General features: G+C 34.5%; 1 protein-coding gene across 2 annotated transcripts in view; it reads left to right on the forward strand.

Annotated features, from left to right (window-relative positions):
• uxs1 (UDP-glucuronate decarboxylase 1) overlaps positions 1-20,069 on the forward strand; it is a 45,474-nt gene that overhangs the window by 1,445 nt on the left and 23,960 nt on the right. For both annotated transcript variants that reach the window (XR_015924972.1, XM_088597400.1), the window contains exons 2-8: positions 5,875-5,902; positions 8,655-8,703; positions 13,140-13,183; positions 14,141-14,201; positions 15,288-15,468; positions 16,690-16,794; positions 17,926-17,985. Coding sequence is in view for 1 of the 2 variants with exons in the window: in XM_088597400.1 (XP_088453526.1) it covers positions 5,875-5,902; positions 8,655-8,703; positions 13,140-13,183; positions 14,141-14,201; positions 15,288-15,468; positions 16,690-16,794; positions 17,926-17,985 (528 nt within the window). In the remaining variant the exon portion in view is untranslated. The remainder of the gene's footprint in view (positions 1-5,874; positions 5,903-8,654; positions 8,704-13,139; positions 13,184-14,140; positions 14,202-15,287; positions 15,469-16,689; positions 16,795-17,925; positions 17,986-20,069) is intronic.

The raw sequence follows: 20,069 nt of genomic DNA on the forward strand, positions 1-20,069 counted from the left end.
TATCTTTTTTTTCTTTCCAGACTGTCCCTTTCTGACATATTTAACCATGCTGAACTTTTGTGTTGTACCATGAGTTTAGACTCAAGTGAGCTTGAGCATATTCTCAGTTTTGGTCTCCGTGTTGCAAAACAGATTTTTCTGCTCTGGAGTCGGTTCTTAGAAGAGTAAACTATTCCATTCCATAATTTAAAGAAATACTCTACACAGAAAGTCTAAAGGAACTAAACCTTTTTATTCTTCAGCAGAGAGGACTATGAGGTGATAATTGCGTAATTGCAGATTTACTGATACACTCCATTTGAGGTCGTGGCTGGAGAATTCTCAGTTCTTTAGTAATTATTAAGTGCTTGTGACTTCCAAAGTAGAGCAAGGTGTTACTTTGCAATTGCTTCGGTATACTGATAATTCAGTTGATGTTCTGTACGTAACTCTGCTGCTGTATTCCTAATTTACCCCCAGATAAATCACTTTATTGAACATATACAATTTCTTGTATTAGGAATTTGTCTTTTCCCATGCTACAACTTGCTCTCCATAAGACACACAGACAGAGAGAGAAGCTTGGGGTCAGAGTGCAGGGTCAGCCATTTATACGGCGCCCCTGGAACAGTTGGGGTTAAGGGCCTTGCTCAGGGGCCCAACGGAGTAGGATTCCTCTGCCGGCTGTGGAATATGAACCTTCCAGCCACAGGCACAGATCCTTAGCCACAGAGCCACTGCACCGCCCCAACAACATAAAGGATGAAAGAATTGAAAAAGGCCTTATGTTTGCACAGCTGAAGCCCAATGTGGAGCAAACAGCCTATGCGCCTGCAGATGTTTTGATACAAAAAACAGTATTCAACATTTATTATGTACCCCAGCACATCTGTGAGCTTTTTAACCATGAGATAGTGAAGTTTCCTGTCGGTGTGTGTGGACCTACTCGAACTGTTTGCACTATGCATTCATGTGATATCTTCAGTCTCTGCACCGAGACAGAATTAAAGTGATCACACCATTTCCTTTGATTCTTAATAGCAGTACAAAGAGTTATATCCACTAGCAACAAACAGACGTTATATTCATACTGTATTTAACTGTATTTAGTCCATGTTTTAACATTATTGAAAAAAAAACCTAAGTATTATTTTTTACATGGCTTTTATCCTGTATAAAACCCAGTCCCTGTATTTTGCCATCTTTACTGCCTGTTTACTGATGACCAACAAGTGTCTTGATGTGATGTTGGTGATGTCCAGTTCCTAACAGTTGTAAAAATAAAAACAAGACAGCAGTGTATATTAAAAAATTTGGTCTTTATGTTTATTCCCACAGTGCTCAATTAGGATTGATTTTTTTTTCTAAGCAGACTACAATATAGTGCATATAAACTTATACATAAAAATAAATTTAATTTATTAAAAATAAGGATAATTTAAATGTTGCTTTTATTAGGGAGCCAACCAATAAAGGAACCCTGCAGTTATTGTTCACATTTGTATTCCTAATTTCTTTGTTTATTTTATTATAATCTCCTGGATTAATGATCATGAATTTTAGAAGGATTATAGAGAGCAATGAGAAATTGTCTAAGTGAGCATTTTGTAGGTTTAGACAGTTCAGGTGGGTAGCTGGGTCAGAATGTGTAGGCTGCAAAGGAACACGTAGTAGGTTTATTCCATGCTGAAAAGAGAAGAAAGAAAACACAACGTTTCGGCTGCTCCACAGTTTTCTTTCTTCTCTTTTCAGCATGGAATAAACCTATTTTGTAGGTTTGTCCACTTTATTCAGTTAGATGAATTTTGAGAATGTCAATTTTAAATACTCTTTTTCATTTTATGCCATTCCCATGATAAGGCTCGTCATAACAAGTTGATTGTTTACACGGTTAAGCCATCATCTTGAAATTGGCAAAAAGGGCTTAACCTAATTCTCCACAGAAATGTATAGACTAAACAAAGAGAAACTTTGTATACATAAATTAGGTTGTATTATCTGTCAGGATCTTACATGGCAAGATTTTTCCTTAGGTGATCATGACCTCAATGAACCTGTGAATGAGCCTGTGTAATATATGTAAATCAAGCTGAGCATGATTTACATATATTACATTATAACTTACTGCTTAAGTGAAACACACTGACAGAACTTCGTAAACTCCCATAGATCACCTGGATCTAGAAAGGCTGTGGAAGTGTAGCTGTTTGCTTACCTTACATTGGACACATGGTGTGGCTGTCATTTGCAGGTATTCAAAAATATTCATAATTATTTAAAAAATTAATAACACAACTGTGGTGTATTAAATACTTTCAGAAAATACATGCTTTTGAAGTCTCCATCCTAGAGCATTCCAATCTAAAGATCATTCTATATTCCTCAATGCTTGGTTCCAAAAGGTTCTGTTGTCTGGGGCCTTGTTTATGTGGGATCACATATTAGATCAAATAAAAACAGCAATAAAAATACATTCCAATCTGAAGTGAAAACAGAGTCCTTTAAACAAAATTTTAGAATGTCCACACTCGTAGATATTCTATTAAAGAGGTGAGCAATGAGTTCCAAGACCACGACATTGCACAAGACAATGCACTAATGCTAATTCTGTTAGATCATGGCCATAGGCAGAATACAAAAACCTAAATCATCAGATCTGTGACTACGTTTTGGACTATAATCCTTCAGTAAATCTTCCAACATAATCTGGATCCCAACTGTTCAGTGTCTTGTATGTCATCAGTATTTTAAACATAAGAGGGCCAATGTAATTACACAGGACAGAATTTATATATAGAAGAGAGTTGTGTTAGTCATAGACTCCTGGACATATCAAAGTCTGTTTAGTAATTTAGTAATTATTTCAGTACATAAAACATGATAGCAGTCTAATCCTGATTAATTAAAGACTGGTAATATTATGTCCGCATCGGAGCATTATGTCAGTATTGGACCTTAACCAAGCTCTGTTACAGTTTCGCTTGCTGTATGACCTTGAGGAGCTGGCTGAAAGGCAGAGGAAGAAGAAGGAAAGAGGAGATAGGAGAATATAATGAAGATTATGAATATAATGAAGACAGGTATGAGGTAGAAGGTATGAGGAATCTCATGAAGTAGTTGCTGGATTTTGTGTAATGGAAGAGAAATTTACTAGATCACAGAAAAAATAGAACTGGCTCATAATAACTTTACAGATGGGAATGGTTTATTTGTTAACACCATTCCCCTCTTTTCCATGCTGTAAACAGATACCTAATCCCATCTTTCCAATGCTGTTTACAGAAAGCTATTTCTCAGTAGCTAATCTCTTCTGATGCTGTACAAGCCACTACCATTTTTCAGTTTCATTAATTGTGATGAAAAACTTTGTCAATGAATGTTCACTCCAGCTCATTAGAACTGAAAAAAACTGAAGATTTTAAAAGACATTGCATAAATCCACTTTTGATCTTGGAAATGTCCTAATCATTTTAAAAAACATGGCACAACATTCATTTAATTAATTTTAATCTTGATGGAATTTGAAGACATTTGGTTAGTTATACTGTATGATCCTTGTACAGACCTGTTTTGACCTGATCTTCTATCTTACTCAGAAGGCCCCTGTTTATGGCTTTTTTTCTCACCACGTTTTCAAAAGAAATAGTTTTTTTTATGAAATATTGAGTTGCTCAACCTCTAAACCTTAAACCTGTCATTGTGTGCTTGGTTAGAAATATTTATTATTGACTTTTAAAAACAAGGCTATTCAAGGTTAATTCCACTGTGAAAAATAGAAGAAAACAATGTTTTGATTGTGAAATCTTCATCACCACACCTGATTTGGCCGAGATCCACAAGAGTTTGTGTGACTGATTGCTTTGAATCTAGATTGTATTTGAAAATCAACTTGTACACTGTCATACTAAGTCTGATTCATGCAATTCATACGTCTGATTTTTTTATAAGCAGAATAATAGCTGTTTTTCTTTAGTGCACTAGCTAGTATGCATTAATTATTGTGTACACTGTGCATAGAAATTATGCAGAGAAATGAAATGCTGTAATCCTAATGCAGTTAGCTTAATACTTGTTTGACAAGTATTAGAAGCAACATTGCACTGAAAAGTAAATATTAGCTTAAGACAAAATGTTCTGATAGCTTTATCTGTAATGACACAATGACAACACTCATCAATACTCAGTATCATTACAGCTAAAATCTCAAGTTCTATGCTTATACATTTTTGAAGGTATTAGTTATCTTTAATACAGTATCCTTTTTAAGTCTTTTAATAATTTCTTTGTCAAAACATATTGACACTGCTGATAAATTCTTTTTGGAGAGGCAGTTACGTAGAGTAGTGGTTAGGGCTCTGTACTCAAGACCAGAGGTTTGTGGTTTTTAATCCCAGACAGAATCCTATTGTTGTGCCCTAGACTAGAGTAATGTACTTTACTCAGATTGCACTAGTAAATGCCTTGCTGTACTAATGGGTACTCTCCATGTAAGTCATTGTAAAGCTGATTAGTTCTCAGTTGCCTAATCTGGTTAAATAAATGATTACAAAGTATTGTTTTTTTCCCTGAGCGTTTCCTAGTTTTAAAAATGCTTTCTTTGAGTAATTCTTAATTATTTCAAAATGCTCCAGAGATTCTTTCAGAGTGCATTATATGGATATTTTTTGACATGATGGTCGCATTTATTCACATCCAAGGTAAGTGGTATTTTGTCAGTCCTCCTCTGGCATGGATAACACTGACGGGATGCCTCCTGCTATGAGGCTGTGGCACTTCTGAGGGGGAATTCCAACAATTCCTCTTACCAGGTCTTTCTAAGTCCTTTAGGTCTTTGCTTTTTGTTTGTGAATCTCTGTTTTGAATTTGATTGGATTCATGTCCGGCGATTTGGGTGATCAGCCAAGAACATTTATTTGTGTGTGGCATTAATGTCTTCTTTCTCAGTTTTGATGCAGGCTTTGTATCATTGTCATCTTAAAATATCCAATTTCAGCCCAGCTAGAGCTTCTTGGTAGAAGGACCCCAAAACATAAAAGACCTCACACCGTGTTTCACAGTGGACATGAGTGTTTTCTAAACACAACCTTTATTTTTATAACACCAGACCAAAGGCTAGTCCATATTTGGACCACCTCATTATAATTTACATCTAGATTCTGATGTCAACCCAGAAGATTCTGCAAATAAATAGAATTCACCTAATGGATGACATTTATTTTATTTGCATGCTGTCAGCAATGTTTTACTAGCAACCAAATAGACTAAGTTGAATGAATACAATATATAACCTTTTTATTGTCATATCTAACAATTTGAATAGTGAAGAAAAAATATCCTCCAGACTACATAGATGTCCACAGGAAATGCACTAAAATCATATTGCCTGTTATTAAAAGCCGTATTGTTTTCTGTTTTTCTTAGCTGTTTTAATTTATTTAATTTAAAATAATATAGCTTATAATAATAGTATGCATGGTGTCTGTCTTGATAGTATTGGTGGAAGATAATACTGCCTGCAGAAAAATATTTTAGAATAACTCAAATATTTCAATCAAAGTACTTCTCAAGGTTTGTACTATCAATTACAAATTATAGCAAAAAAGTGATATAGGCTGTTTACATATAAAGAAAGAACAATCAGTGAGTTAATTAACAAGTAAGGGGTATAAGCGCTGTTCAGAATGAAAGTAACCTTGTCTCTCTTGTGTTCTCAAACTCCCTGACTCTCCTGCAGTGTGTGTTCAGTCCAGTGATATTTAGTATTAATGAAATAATGGACATTCTTTGATAGAACATAAACAATTAAAATGTGAATAAAAGTACAATGTTATCTTAAGGAAAACAATGCTTGTGTTTTTAATTTCTTTATCATCCATATTTTTTTGTATTTTTCAGCTGTTTGGGGGACCTACACGAACATGAGGTACAGTAGTGCTTTTGTTGTTTAAAATTTTAAACTGTTCTTAATGAGCAAATTAAATATAGGATTAACGGTTTTAAAAGTGGAGTTGGATAGAAATCATTGTGTAGCCTAGTAAGTTAAGACCACATTGTAATGATAATGAACAAAATCAGAAAGGAGAAATAAATTGCTGTAAGGGAAGAAAATAAAACACTAGAAATAAGTAGATAGTCATTGCACTCAACCCTTTATTGTCTGAATGTTTGTGTATAAACAATTAAGAAGTGCTCCTTTATTGTGGGAATGCATCCTTTGATGGAAAAATAACTTACTGTTTTCATTGTTGTATATAATGAAAATACATTTTGTACAGGTCTCTGCACTGATTTTAAATGTACCCATATTGAATATTCTGATGCTATTAGGTTACAAAATGATAATTTTACTAGATTCATAGCATAAGGAGATAGCTACAGTGAATCAAGAGTTCAATACAAAAATAAGTATTGTCTGGAGAAACTCAAACTGCCAGTTCCATTTTGAGTATTCCACATTACCTCTGCATTTTCCCCTTTGCAATCCTTGCACACCTTGGTGCTCCAGTGAACCCCTGGAGATTTAATTGTATAGTTCATATTATAACTCATTGGATGTCCTCTTGATAACATCCAGGTTCATTATGTTTCTCTGGAATTCCCCAAAAGAACTATGATAACCTAATATTTTCAGGGTTACAGGAGAAAGATGGGAAAGAGGTGAGAGGTTAAGATTACACAGGTGCATGTAATAAGGAATAAAGGCAATTATGTCACTGAAAATAGCTAAAGGTGCTCCATGATGTAGATATTGTAACTCCTGTTTTGTCTACCCATGCTTGGCTTTCATAACTGTATTACCGGTAGCTAAGATGCTTACCTTGGAGGGTGGCATGGCAATTTTGCCATATACCTAAGCCTAGAACATGCTGCTAATGAGGGTAGTATAGTTCATGTTCATTGTGCTACTTTCCAATGCAAGGTCTATCAGTACTGAGTCTTCCAAATAACCGTGGGATATCACCTACACACTCCATTGAGGACTCTGTTCCGTTTAGGTTACACCTCTCATAGAGCTCTAGGCCTGTTTTTGCTATGGTCAAACCACAATGTGGCAACTATGGGTTCACCCACTGATGATGTAGGGTTGTCGTCGGTGTTGTCACTATTTAGAGTGCTAGATCACTTTTCACCAGGCACTTCAATTCTATAAATTGCAACTATTTGAACTGTGGTGCCTGGACCACAATCAGGTCAACAGTTCACTGCTTAGTTGCAGTGATCCAGCATTCTTTCTTGAATGAAGGATGGTCACCCACCTTTAAGTATACCTCCTTCTATTTCTCTGTATCACCCCAGCATTAATTGGGGGTGTCCTGGTGATTCCTTTCTCCCAGTTCTATAAATGTACAAGGAAGTATCTTTGCTCTCTAAGACCTCTTCTTTTTCCAGCCATTTCCAGAAATATGTAACTGTCCGTTGCATTGTTGTGGAGACTAGATTGAACCAATACACTGTAAAGACTACTTGCTTGTCAATTACCCCTGTAGGGTTTTGGTTCAGGTTGTGTCAAACGTAACCCTTTCTCTGACATTGTGCTACAACAGGAGTGCTCTACACTCTCTCTCTGTACCTTCTATTGCTGGATGTGGCTGGTTTCTCAATCCTTTTATCTTGGAGACTGCAAGTGGTTGAGTTCGGATGTCTGGACAAGTGTAGGGGTGTCACCCTCATGACTGGCAGTGATGGTATAAATGTTCAGCTCTCTGCACCTGGTGGAAGCATTATCCCATTGGTTGTTGGCTACTCTTCTGTAGGGAATAGGGATTACAGGAGTAATCCAATGTTCTGCAACAAACAGAAAATGCCTTTTAATTTTGTGGTGCCAAATGTTTTCGTAAAGCTTGAAAACAATTTTAGCAATAGAGTAAATCAATTCAAAATTAGGGCTTGTTTTGTTGTCATCATCTAGAGAGATTGCATGATGAGCATAATAAGAAAATACTTTTTTGTATGGTTCAATGATAAAAAGACTGTCCTAATCTACCAAACAGGCCTTTTGTGACTTTTTATCAGATCACAATGGCCACGTGTGAAAGCTTCCTAGTGACATTTAGCTTACATTGTTACCCACCTGCTGTACTGGTTACATGTAGATAATTTGATAATACAAAATTACAGCTTTTAAATGTCCTGCTGTCAACTAAACTATGCCAGGTTAGATTTGCAAGCAAAGCAAGCTATACTTAAATGTAATTTTTGCAATGAACATGAACTTGAATAGTTGTTTTTTGTCTAGTAATGACTCATTATTTTCTGACTACATTTTTTTTCTTTTATAAATGAAAGAATAGATATTTACCAGTTTGGTTATACACACTTGCAGTAGAACATGTAAAAGTACATCCCCTTAGACTTTCACTACAGGTGTGTAATAGAATTGGTCAACATTTGTAAATTAGGGAAGGCATTCAGACTTACATTTGTGAAATCATAGTATCTGTAAAGACATTTTTCTTCACTATGAAACCATATTTATCACTTTACGACTAGTCAGTGCAGTTGAACAAAATGGTAACCACATCACTTTAGTTTACATATTTAAATTAATTTCTGATAAAATATATCTAACTTATCAATGTGTCAGTAATCAATATGTAATGAAGTTTATTTTTTCTGAAAAGCATTTTAATAAAATCGCCATAAATCCCTCTGGTTCAAAATATTTTCTTCTTCAGGTCCATACAGGAAAATGGCGAACTTAAGATTGACCGGAAAATAGAAGAGGTTAGTGATGTTTTTTTTTCCATTGTTACTTTTGTGTCATTATCCCAAGTAAAAGCAGTGCTTAGTTTGCATGCAGGCTTCTGAAATTGCCAGTTCATAGACCCCTTACCTTTTAGTCTGAAGCTTCAGTCTAAGACCACACTGCTAATGCTGCATGTTAGAATTTAGCAGATTATTATGTATATTTATGTGATCAAACAGTTTCTCTTATGTCCTTCATTACTGTCCTCCACTCAGCCTTAAACTTTAATTATATAACATGTCCTGCTTCTGAAATGTAGGTCAGTTGAATGTTCAGTACTGCGTGCATGTCTTGCAATGTTCAACATGAGTGTCAGTAAAGGTAGTGCTGGATCATGTAGCTATGTCGAAAGGTCACATTTGAAAATCAAAAGGGAGGATGAAATGATTGCAAATTTACCAGGAAGTTTTGTGAAACACAGTAGTGTAAACCCTGTCGGGCATACAGGAAAAATGACATGAGCAAAAAAAAAAGCTAAAAATAAAAATGCAGACGTGCACTTTTGATTGCATATATTAATAATATAGACCATAGGATATATAGATAATGTAGAATTGTGATAAATATAGATGTTCTTATAGATTGAACTGAGAAAAAATGTCCAAAACCTGAAAAAAATGTCTTGTTTATGAGTGGATCAGATGGTTGATCCATTGCAAGCTTGGCTGAGATGTGTATCAGCAATTAAGGCTCTGAGAAATTGCACAAAATAAAGCTGTCAAAAGCTTTAGCTAACTATTCTCTAGATAGAACACTGACAACAAAAACACTCCATAAATAGATAATTAAACATGCACACAGCAAAGCACATAAGCAGAAAAGACACAGTTGAGCAGACCTCCTCCAAATGTTTATTTTCCGTTTGCTTTTAAAGTTTAAATAAAATCGTCTAATACAGCCTGTATAAGGCTCATGTAGAGGTAACAAGCAAACAGCTTCCATGTTTGCTTATAAAGAAACAAAGCAGATTTTCATTTGCATTGCCCTTTTGAACAAAAAATTGACTGCCTGCAGTCAAATGATCAGGACATAGTAAAGATTTTGCATTCCAACATAGTAGGCTCTAATATGCAGGATTATATTTTCTTGGAAATATAATGAATTGTAATGAATTTTTAGCACTTCCTGCTGAACTTTTGTGCTTGTTGATGGCTTGAATAAAAACGAGTGATTTGATGCTGGGTGCAGTTAGCTGATATAAATGCTCCAATTAATATTTTACCAAATTTATACTATTAGTGATTTATCAGTTTAGTAAGTTAAATGTGTATCATCTGAAAGTATTTGTTAGCAATGGCTTATGTTGGCACTTCAGTAGTGTTTGGATAAAATACTAGAGATGTGAGCCAGCTGCAAGCAATGTTTCCAGATGTTGTAGTGGGGGTAATGATCTACTCATTGGTTAGAACCTGCAGTCAGTAATGTTATGAAAGATGTGGAAGGCACAAAACATTTCAAAAGTCTTACTAGACAACTTATATTTCCTCCATGTTCCCCCCCAAAAAACAGACTGGACATAAAAGAATGTCACAAAGTGCTTGACATTTAAACTATGCATAATCTATCCATCCTTCCATTTTCTATGCACTTCAAGGTCATGGTGAAGCCAGAGTCTATCACGGCAAGCCACAGGTACAAAGCAGGTTAGATCCTGGATGGAACCCAATCCATTGCAGAGCACACATAAGCACTCACACCTAGGGCCAATGTTCCCAGAAGCCAAGTAACCTACCACTGTATTTTTGGATTGTGGAAACCCAAACAAAGTCCATGCAGATAGCACCTCAGGTGCAGAATTGAACCCTGGGACCCAGCAATGCAAGGCAGCATTGCTAATCACAGTTATTACCACTGTGCCTTATCAGTTTAAAATATATGATGGGTTAATTAACTACTCACGAGGCTTTAAACTGCTAATACTGTGATCTTGGTATTATACATAAAGCTCTGCAGGGGTTGTCAGAGGTGTCCGTTAAAAGCAAAAATCAGACTGCAGAGTCAAAGATGCACACAGAGCCATTCCTCAATAAATAATGGTATTTGAATTGATGGTTAACAAGCAAGGGTAATATTCTGTTAGAGTGCAATCAAAAATGTTTCATGAAGGAAAATCTTAACACATAGATTGTAAAACAAGAATATTGTGTAGTAAATGATTTGCTACAGTTTTCAGATCCTGTTTAACTCTGCATATTTTAAAACATAAATGTTTCTGTTGATTATTCAATCAATACATTATTGATTTTATTTTGTTCTATGTGCAAGATATTAACTATAGTACATAAGTGGTAGTTTTAATGTCCCACTGTAATGAGTGACATAGTTCTGTGATATCATCTCCACTTACAGCTATTGTGCTTTTTCATTGCGATTTAAGCACTGAGTAAATGAATGTATTTGACTAATCAGTTCTGTATTGTAACAGTCCAACAAATTAAACAAATGTCTCTATAAATACCCGATTGAATCAGCTTGGGTAGAGTTTTCTGTTTACCTATGTGTTATGATAAGGGATTGTCTTGAACTTCTGGCCTGGGCTCTGCAATTAGTTTGATGAAGTGTTTGAAGAGAATATTGTAAATCCCCTTTAAATTCCTAAAGAACTCAATCACATTTTTCAGAATTGACGTTTGTTCTAAGCTAAAGAGGTTCAGTCCCTTGACCTGTCCCTGTGTTAAATGCCTTTAAATATTAGGATTAGTGTCTTTTCTGAGCCTGAGACTTTTTTGTAGCTCATATGTAATCCTTAATCCGTCTTTTTTCTCTTTATACTTTGTAAGAAATAGTTAATCCTTTTAGAACTTCTTTTGTAGTCAGAGCACCAGTAAGGTAGAGTTTGAGTTGATCAGATCTTTTGAATTGATGCAATTAGAGTAAGAAACAGTAGAATTAAGAGACGCATTGGGAAATCATGACCTCAGTGTGATCACTTTTGAGGTATATTTCAAAGGCAAAATTGCAGAGTCTAAAGGGATGGTTTATGATTTTAGAAAGGCTAGCTTTAAGAGAATTAGAACTTAAGTGAAAGGGATTGAAATTAATTAAGACTTCATCAGAAAATATATGATTACACTTCAGAAATGTAGTTCTAGAAGAATAAGAAAAATAATCCCAAAGGTTGACAAATCCTGGTCTAAACTTCTTAGGCCATTATTAAACAGGTTTATAGTACTAAGGCCTATGGATTAATCTTAATGGATCATTAGAAATAAATATAAAATATAAGCACAGAACAAACTCTGAGCTATAAGCATAAGTCAAGAAACATTTCAGAAAACCAAGAGAAAGAAAGCAATATACTGTAGCTATGGCAACCCAAAACTAATGTCAAGGGCTTTTTTCAGTGTTGCAATAAGAAAAGATCAGAAAGGGAGGAAATGAAGCATCTCAGAGATAAAATGGTTGCTATAGAAGATGAATAGGTGATGGTGAAAGTTTTCAGTGGTAACTTTATATAGAGTTAATTTTCCAACAAAGAATAAATTAATATTGTGTCACAGGTAAAAAGACAAGTCACCTTTAAACCATTTTAGCAGATTAGGGAATGGGGTATTGAAATGACTAAGAGAATGTCAGTCATAAAAACCAGCCATTATTTATTTACTTGAATTCAAAGACATGAGTGACATCACTTATAATTCACTAGGTTGGGACTTCAAAGTGCCCAATGATTATTTAGTCCCTTTTACATTTTTTTCAAAGCCTGGGAATTATAAAGAATGTTTTTTCCTGTCATAAAAGGAATATGATAAGGGAACAAAATCTTTTTTTTTTTTTAGTTTGGATCAAAGAAGGTTATGTGGGGACTCAAGAATGGAAACCTAATTTGTAACCTTCTTTATGTTCTTAATTTTCTTTGGCTTTGAGTGAAAATCCAGTGCATAGCACTGTGAGTGTGATGTTACTTGACCATGAAAATGTAAACACTAGGATATAGGCAACTTAAATGTTAGTTCTTTAGGATCTGAACATTTTTATATATTATATTTCTCATCAAATACTGACTTAGAGAATGTGATAAAGCAAGAAAAAGATTACTATATATCAACGTAGATAAGGGAGGGGCAAATTTGTTAACAGAATTTTAAAATGTTATGAAATTTTCTTGTCTTTATTTTCTGGTTCACATGCTATCAGTAAAACTGCAAATAGAATATATATTTCTGGTAAAATACAGGCATAATTTTTCTCATCTAAATTCAATTGCAATTATTTTGGTATCAGTTGTAGTATCTGCAATGATATCAGAAGAATTCTCATTACATTAAAGAAATCAATTACATTTATTGAGAGTCAATATTTTCAATTTCTCACATATACTGTAACTGTGATTTTCTTAATATGGTTATTTTTAAAGACCTCATCAATATTAACACAATTGTAAGCCTGTTAATTGTTTTTTTTTCTGTTTAAGATTGTTGGTCCTCTCCGGGAGAAAATCAGAGATTTGGAAGTCAGGTATACTTTCCTTCCTTGATATGAATAAAAACTCTGTATGTTTACTAAAACCTCTATAAGCCGTTTGATTCAGACACAGTATTGAACTGTTTTATATGTCCCATTTGCTCTTGTTTTGAGATTACTTACAGTTATCCTTTTCAACAAATTAACTGCATAAAGTAATTGCATAAAAAATAAAGTAAAATGCAGATGCACTTTAATTATTCAGGATCGTATTATGAGAAGTAGGAAGGTTCTCAAAAGGTTTCTAATAGGAAGTAGTATTTCCTATAAAAATATATTTTTATGTTTCTTTTTAAAGAAAACAGCTGCAATGCCTTTTCAACCGTATTCTAACTGTAATACAAATAGTGTGAAAAATAAATTAAAAGTATGTAAGCAGAAGGCTTTTCAAGACTTTCAAACAAGGTCCACTTGAATTGTGTGAGTGAACAGTGAGAAAAGTGAAGGGAATCAAGAATGATAAGAAAGGAGAGTCAATGCGAGGAATTTCAAGTGACCTGTTTTTCACAGGGGATCAGCGTGGGTGTAAAGGCAGAGCTTGGATGTAGAACTGCAAAGATGATGGAAAGAGAGATATAAAAAGAGAAGATTAAAAGAGCGATAGTTATGGAATTAACCCAACATCCATTGGAGAACTGATTTGACAGTTGGTGGCCAGCAGGTCACAACAACTTGCTTGTGGTCATCAAGATAAGGATACCTTGGATAAATTAAATCTTTCCCAACCAAGACAGTCAAATATTTGAAGTCACTTGGGGAATCACACTCACAGTGTAGCTAATGACAAGGTCCAGGATCAAACCTGTGAACTATAAGGCCTGAGCTGCACACTGTTGAGACAGTTAGGAGCCTCGTACTTTTATTTTCCAATAGTGTTTTGTATTTTTTCCTATTCCATCAATAGCCTGCATCTCTCAAATTTCATTAATACATTTTTTACATTTTTTTTAGTTTCACACAGAAATATCCACCTGTTAAGTTCCTGTCTGAGAAAGACCGCAAAAGAATCTTGGTAAGTGTTCCCCTTACAAATTTCTATTAACAAATTTCCATGTGTTAATAGAGAAGAGCAGCTTTTCTGATTCCCTGGACCTCTGAATTCATATATAGCAATATAGCTGTGTTACAAGGATTATTCTACCTTAAACACTGTAGGCACATGAAGATCCACCTGCGAGCATGGCTAATCATGAAATTCTAATAATAATAAACCATAAATCAGATAATATGAATATCTGACTACTGTAGCTTGGCACTCATGTGCGGCTATTTGTGTAGCCATCTGTTGTGGGCATCTGACTTTGACGTGTATTTTGTGTGCATGAGCATGCATATTTCATGAATACCTTGACATGTTTGATTTTGTAGATAGCTTATGAAACTGTATGTTGATGTGGTCCAACTGAAAGTTACTGTACTTCTTTTGGATTCCAATAACATTCTTTGTTACAAAGGGAGTTTTGATTGATTCACAGATCTCTACCTCCATCTTTCTTACAAAGAAATTGTATCTTTGTGACCTTTGAGAAAGCCCTCATATTTTTAACACTCTCTTGCAATATGATTTTTTATTTTTATGCATTTTGTGCATGCATTGTCAAGCATGTTGAAATGTGGAGGAACAGATAATGGTTCACGACTGAACAAGGCTTTACAGTCGAAACGCAGTGTCTCTTTCCTTTCCTTTCAGCATGGAATAAACTGTTTTTTGCAGCCTGTGCGTGCTGCTGAAGCTATCTACTCAAACATGTTGAAATATGGACATTATAGTAGTTTTGCTTTCTAAAGTAATTTGAAAAGGAGCTTGGAGGACAACTCTGTATATTTTGATGAATCTACATCAAAGCTAAACTTAATCCATCGGCTAGAAACTAAACCATATTAGTCAGCTTTATTGACAAATTGAGATCATCATGGTTAAAGCAGTTGGAAAAAATAAACTGTTTGGTGTTTCAAGAATTTTGGTTGTCTTCAATGTAAAGAAAGCAACAGGAAATACATAATGTTGTAGTTCATGGTCTGGTTAAAGAAGGATGTGAAAGAAAGATGCTTCTCCTGGTACTGTTTTGTTGGAAAAGCAAATTTTGTTTTTTAATAGATCACAGGAGGAGCTGGCTTTGTGGGATCACATCTGACTGATAAATTAATGATGGATGGCCATGAAGTTACAGTGGTAGACAACTTTTTTACAGGCAGAAAAAGGAATGTGGAACACTGGATTGGACATGAGAACTTTGAACTAATTAATCATGATGTCGTAGAACCACTGTATATTGAGGGTGAGTACAAACCTTAAAATTCAGTAGACAAAAGGACACCAGCAAATGAAGAATTCTGAATACCAATAAAATCTTAAAAAGGAGGGGGAATATTTTCAGCAGCAGTACCAGAATCCTGTCATATCTCAGAAACTATGAAATATTTGACCTGGTTTATATAGGGATGGAAGAATTCTGAGGAATACCAGGCTGCTTGTATGTGGTGTTAGTGGGAACAAGAAATGGTACATAATCCTTTAGACGAGAATTTGCTAAGCTAATTCCCGTGTATAGTGGCAGGGTACACTATGATATGAAGGTGACTATATTTGAATGACAATCCATCTAATAGTGGCTAAAGTGCTGAAGTGGGTTCACTCCTGTTTGTAAAGCTCATTAGGATCCTTAACATATCCAAGGAATTACAATTATTATTAAATTCAAGAGTAATTCGGTGTTTATTTAAAATGTCTTAAAATTACATTAGGCGGGGTGAATTGATAAATATAAAATCTCCAGTCATTGATTTTTCTTATCAAGCTTCTGAGAATGGTGCCCAGAGTGTGTTCCTATCACTTAAACCATTCAGGGCAATATAAAAAATATCATAATGGAAAGTATTAATTTTTGATTAAGGTTTTGAAAAAAAATTCATTGAAGAAACACACAAACTGAATCGTGTACTTGAATTTCCAATTCTCAGTCTGTGATGGCAGCAAACCTTTCTTAACCTATAACCTGTCCATGATTCCATGGGCTTTTAATATTTTAAATAATAATATGCAGTGAAACATTCTGCTACTATAGCAAATAGGGGGTCTTTTAAATTAGAAATTGATTTAATCTCATTAGCATGTGATTATATAACGTCTTAGCCTGGGAAATACAAACGTGAGGAAATTAAATGTCACTGCTGGACCCCTGTTGTTGCTACTTTACAGCTTTTTGGCAGAAATTTTATTTTTCTGTTTGCTTCATGAGCAGTGCTCATTGTATCTCTCTTGTGAAATCTGATTTCCACCTAGTTTAATATTTGCTTTGTAAACCTGTAATAAGATAACCTTTATGGATTTCCCATGCAAATTCCCACACACTTAAAGCTTTATGTTTTTATTTATTTATTACCTTTATATTTTGAAGAATGAGCAAAAACTCTTTGGAAGGATGTCAAGTATTTTTTTACACTATTTTATTTTTATAAGAAAGTTTACACCCTAATTTTATTTTCTTGTTCTTCCACAGTGGATCAGATCTATCATCTCGCTTCTCCTGCATCTCCACCTAACTACATGTATAATCCAATTAAAACACTGAAGACCAATACCATTGGGACTTTGAACATGTTGGGTAACTTTGATTAATAAGCTGTAAAGCACTTTTTATTTTCTAGTTTGTATATTTTCAGTAATTCAAATGTAAGACCATAAAAAAAACTAAGAGGTGAAAGCAATCTATTAACTCTTAACTGTCTCTTTAAATAATAATTTAATGTTTGAGAAAGAAAAACTAAAAGAAAATCTTAGACTTGGTAGTACAGCTATCATGTACCATAGACATTTTACTACCTCAAATAAATATATTAATTACCAACCAGAAGAGAAAGATGCCTTTCTCTGTTTTTTTAATATTAAGCTTTTTATTTCTTGTGTAACGAGAGGAAGTGGTCTTGCAATACAAGATTTGTTCAGTCTTCCGAGTGGATAATATTAAGAGACTACAGAACAAAGTGCTTAACCAAGCATGGGAGAGTGTATATTTCTCAGGCAAAAAAACTTGTTTTGCACAAATTAGTGCTTTTGGCAAGATGTGCATCTCATAGAGAATCAGATCATGCTTGCCTTTACATTTGACTTGAAAAGTTCAAGAATTTAAAGTTCTGCCTGACAATAGGAATACAGTAGGTCGCATTTATCAAGATTTTATATTACATTTAATAGTTTAACATTTGGAAATTAACATTTAAAAATATTTTTATAAACCTTAGAAAAGTAGATTTTATTCAGTAGTCAAATATATACTGTACCTAATCACATATTCGCTATATTTCTTGCCAGATTTGTGATCTCAGTTATAAGCAAAAGCCATCATCATCAAAACAGTATTCTGGTTTCCTCTCCTCACTGTTGAAAATCTTAAATCTGTAGCAACAATCATAACATATACACTTCACCTGAAATTAGTCCAGTGAGGTCCTTAAAACGAAACGTTTTTGAAGACCAAGTATAACCAGAGAGCAAATGTAAATTCAGGTTCTGGTTGTTGATTTATAGTTCATGCCCTTTGGTATATTGATATTTTCTTTAAACTACAATGTGAAGGTATATACTGTAGTACATACAGAAAGTTGATGTCTTGTATGTGTTGAATGTGATGGTGTTTTTATGAATGGCCCAGGTTCCTAACTCAGTTATACAGTATATCACATGTACACCTCATAATAAATACTGAATTTAATTTCATTCCTACTTTCCTTTCTAGGCTTAGCTAAACGGGTTGGGGCTCGTCTTCTGTTGGCATCAACTTCCGAGGTATATGGAGGTAAGAAATCCATAAATGTCTGTTTGATGCTAAACCGATCATCGTCACTTCTGGTCATGAAGAGCCACAGGGCTTAATTTGATAATCTATTGAATTTATTGAGTTACCATATTGACTGGCCATACATACCGTTGTTTTCAGTCCTTTAGTCATTAAAGGGCTGTTTGTACCTCACTACAAAAGTAATGGAATTCTAAAAAAATACTTATTCCGCATTATATCCATTATACATAATATACTTTAGCTACATTATATAATTTAGCTACTTTAGTGTACTTTTAATTTCACACTTTACAAGCACTATTTTACAAGCTGCAGTTTTTTAGTTACAGAGGTTTAACTGAACTGTTCTCATGTCTGTATACCAAGAAATCATGTATGTATAGTTCTGAGAGCTTTAAGGTGTAGTGAACATCCTCAAAGTCTACATGCAGAAATAATCATGCTAAGAGTTCTAGATTCATATCTGAAGCTCACTGTTTCTGTGTGAAATCAGCCTGATTTTGGCATGACCATCTCATATGCTCTTAGAATTGTGCACATTACAGTTCATCTGTGAAAGGGAGGATATTAGGCAAACATTCATATTAGTAGCTGAGATATTTTATGAGATTATTATCTATTATTCATTTAGCTTCAAATTATTTAAATTAGAAGCAAATTAGTTATTTAAAATGGGCATTTTGTACCTAGACTATCTTTCCTGAAGGTATTGTAACCTCTGACCCATACATTTTTGATGCCATTTTAAAGCTCTTTTCCCATTTTCCAATTGATTAATTGGCTTTGTGGTTTGTTACTGAATTAATAAATATTAAACTTTCACATTTTAATGATAAAAGACCATCTTTCTTTTTTATTTTTTTGTTGAACAAACTATAATGTGTAAACAGAAAATTACAAAATTGGACCCTCTAGTAGGTTAAGTGCTATAACAATTATACGATGGGGAAGAGGTGGTTTTGTCACGTTTTGGTCTTAAATCGATGTAGGATATTTTTAAACGACTGTATTCTGGATAGCGTTGTTTCATTTATTTAAATGATTACACTCCTTTCTTCTTGTTAGAATTAGTCATAGTACTTAAACTAGTGGCAGGCTGACCTTGATTGAGAGCTATTTGACAGCCGTGCAAAGCTAATTGCATTGCAGGAGCAATGATGTGTGAAATAAGATAATTGATCATTGAGATCCCAAGTTAATTTTATTTGGTTGATAATTTTTATTTATGATTAGCACAGGGTATGGATGGTGGTAGGAGGCCAGTTTATATTCAAGGCAAATATAAAAAGTGGAATGGGTGTAAATTAAATTTTACAAGAGGGACAAAATCATCATAGCTCTTGGATCAAAGGGAAAAATGATTTATTTCTGCCTAAAAAGGGAGAATAGCAGCGACTATAACTAGGGTCTCGCTGTGACATTTATTCCATATTACGACTTCTGAAAATAATTATTTTCAGAATTACAGGAGTAAACAGCAAGACAGACATGCCAGACATGCTACATTAGACACTGATTTGTTCATCAGTTGGTGCAGCCCTGTACTGAGCAAACAGTAGTGGTATTGCTGTCAATATACAGTGCCTTGCGAAAGTATTCGGCCCCCTTGAACTTTTCAACCTTTTGCCACATTTCAGGCTTCAAACATAAAGATATAAATTTTTTATTTTATGTGAAGAATCACCAACAAGTGGGACACAATTGTGAAGTGGAACGAAATCTATTGGATTTTTGAAACTTTTTTAACTAATAAAAAAATGAAAAGTGGGGCGTGCAAAATTATTCGGCCCCCTTGCGTTAATACTTTGTAGAGCCACCTTTTGCTGCGATTACAGCTGCAAGTCGCTTGGGGTATGTCTCTATCAGTTTTGCACATCGAGAGACTGAAATTCTTGCCCATTCTTCCTTGCAAAACAGCTCGAGCTCAGTGAGGTTGGATGGAGAGCGTTTGTGAACAGCAGTTTTCAGCTCTTTCCACAGATTCTCGATTGGATTCAGGTCTGGACTTTGACTTGGCCATTCAAACACCTGGATACGTTTATTTGTGAACCATTCCTTTGTAGATTTTGCTGTATGTTTGG

This window comes from Lepisosteus platostomus, chromosome 2, assembly GCF_059453375.1.
Source record: "Lepisosteus platostomus isolate fLepPlt1 chromosome 2, fLepPlt1.hap1, whole genome shotgun sequence".
Taxonomy (NCBI): Eukaryota; Metazoa; Chordata; class Actinopteri; order Semionotiformes; family Lepisosteidae; genus Lepisosteus; species Lepisosteus platostomus.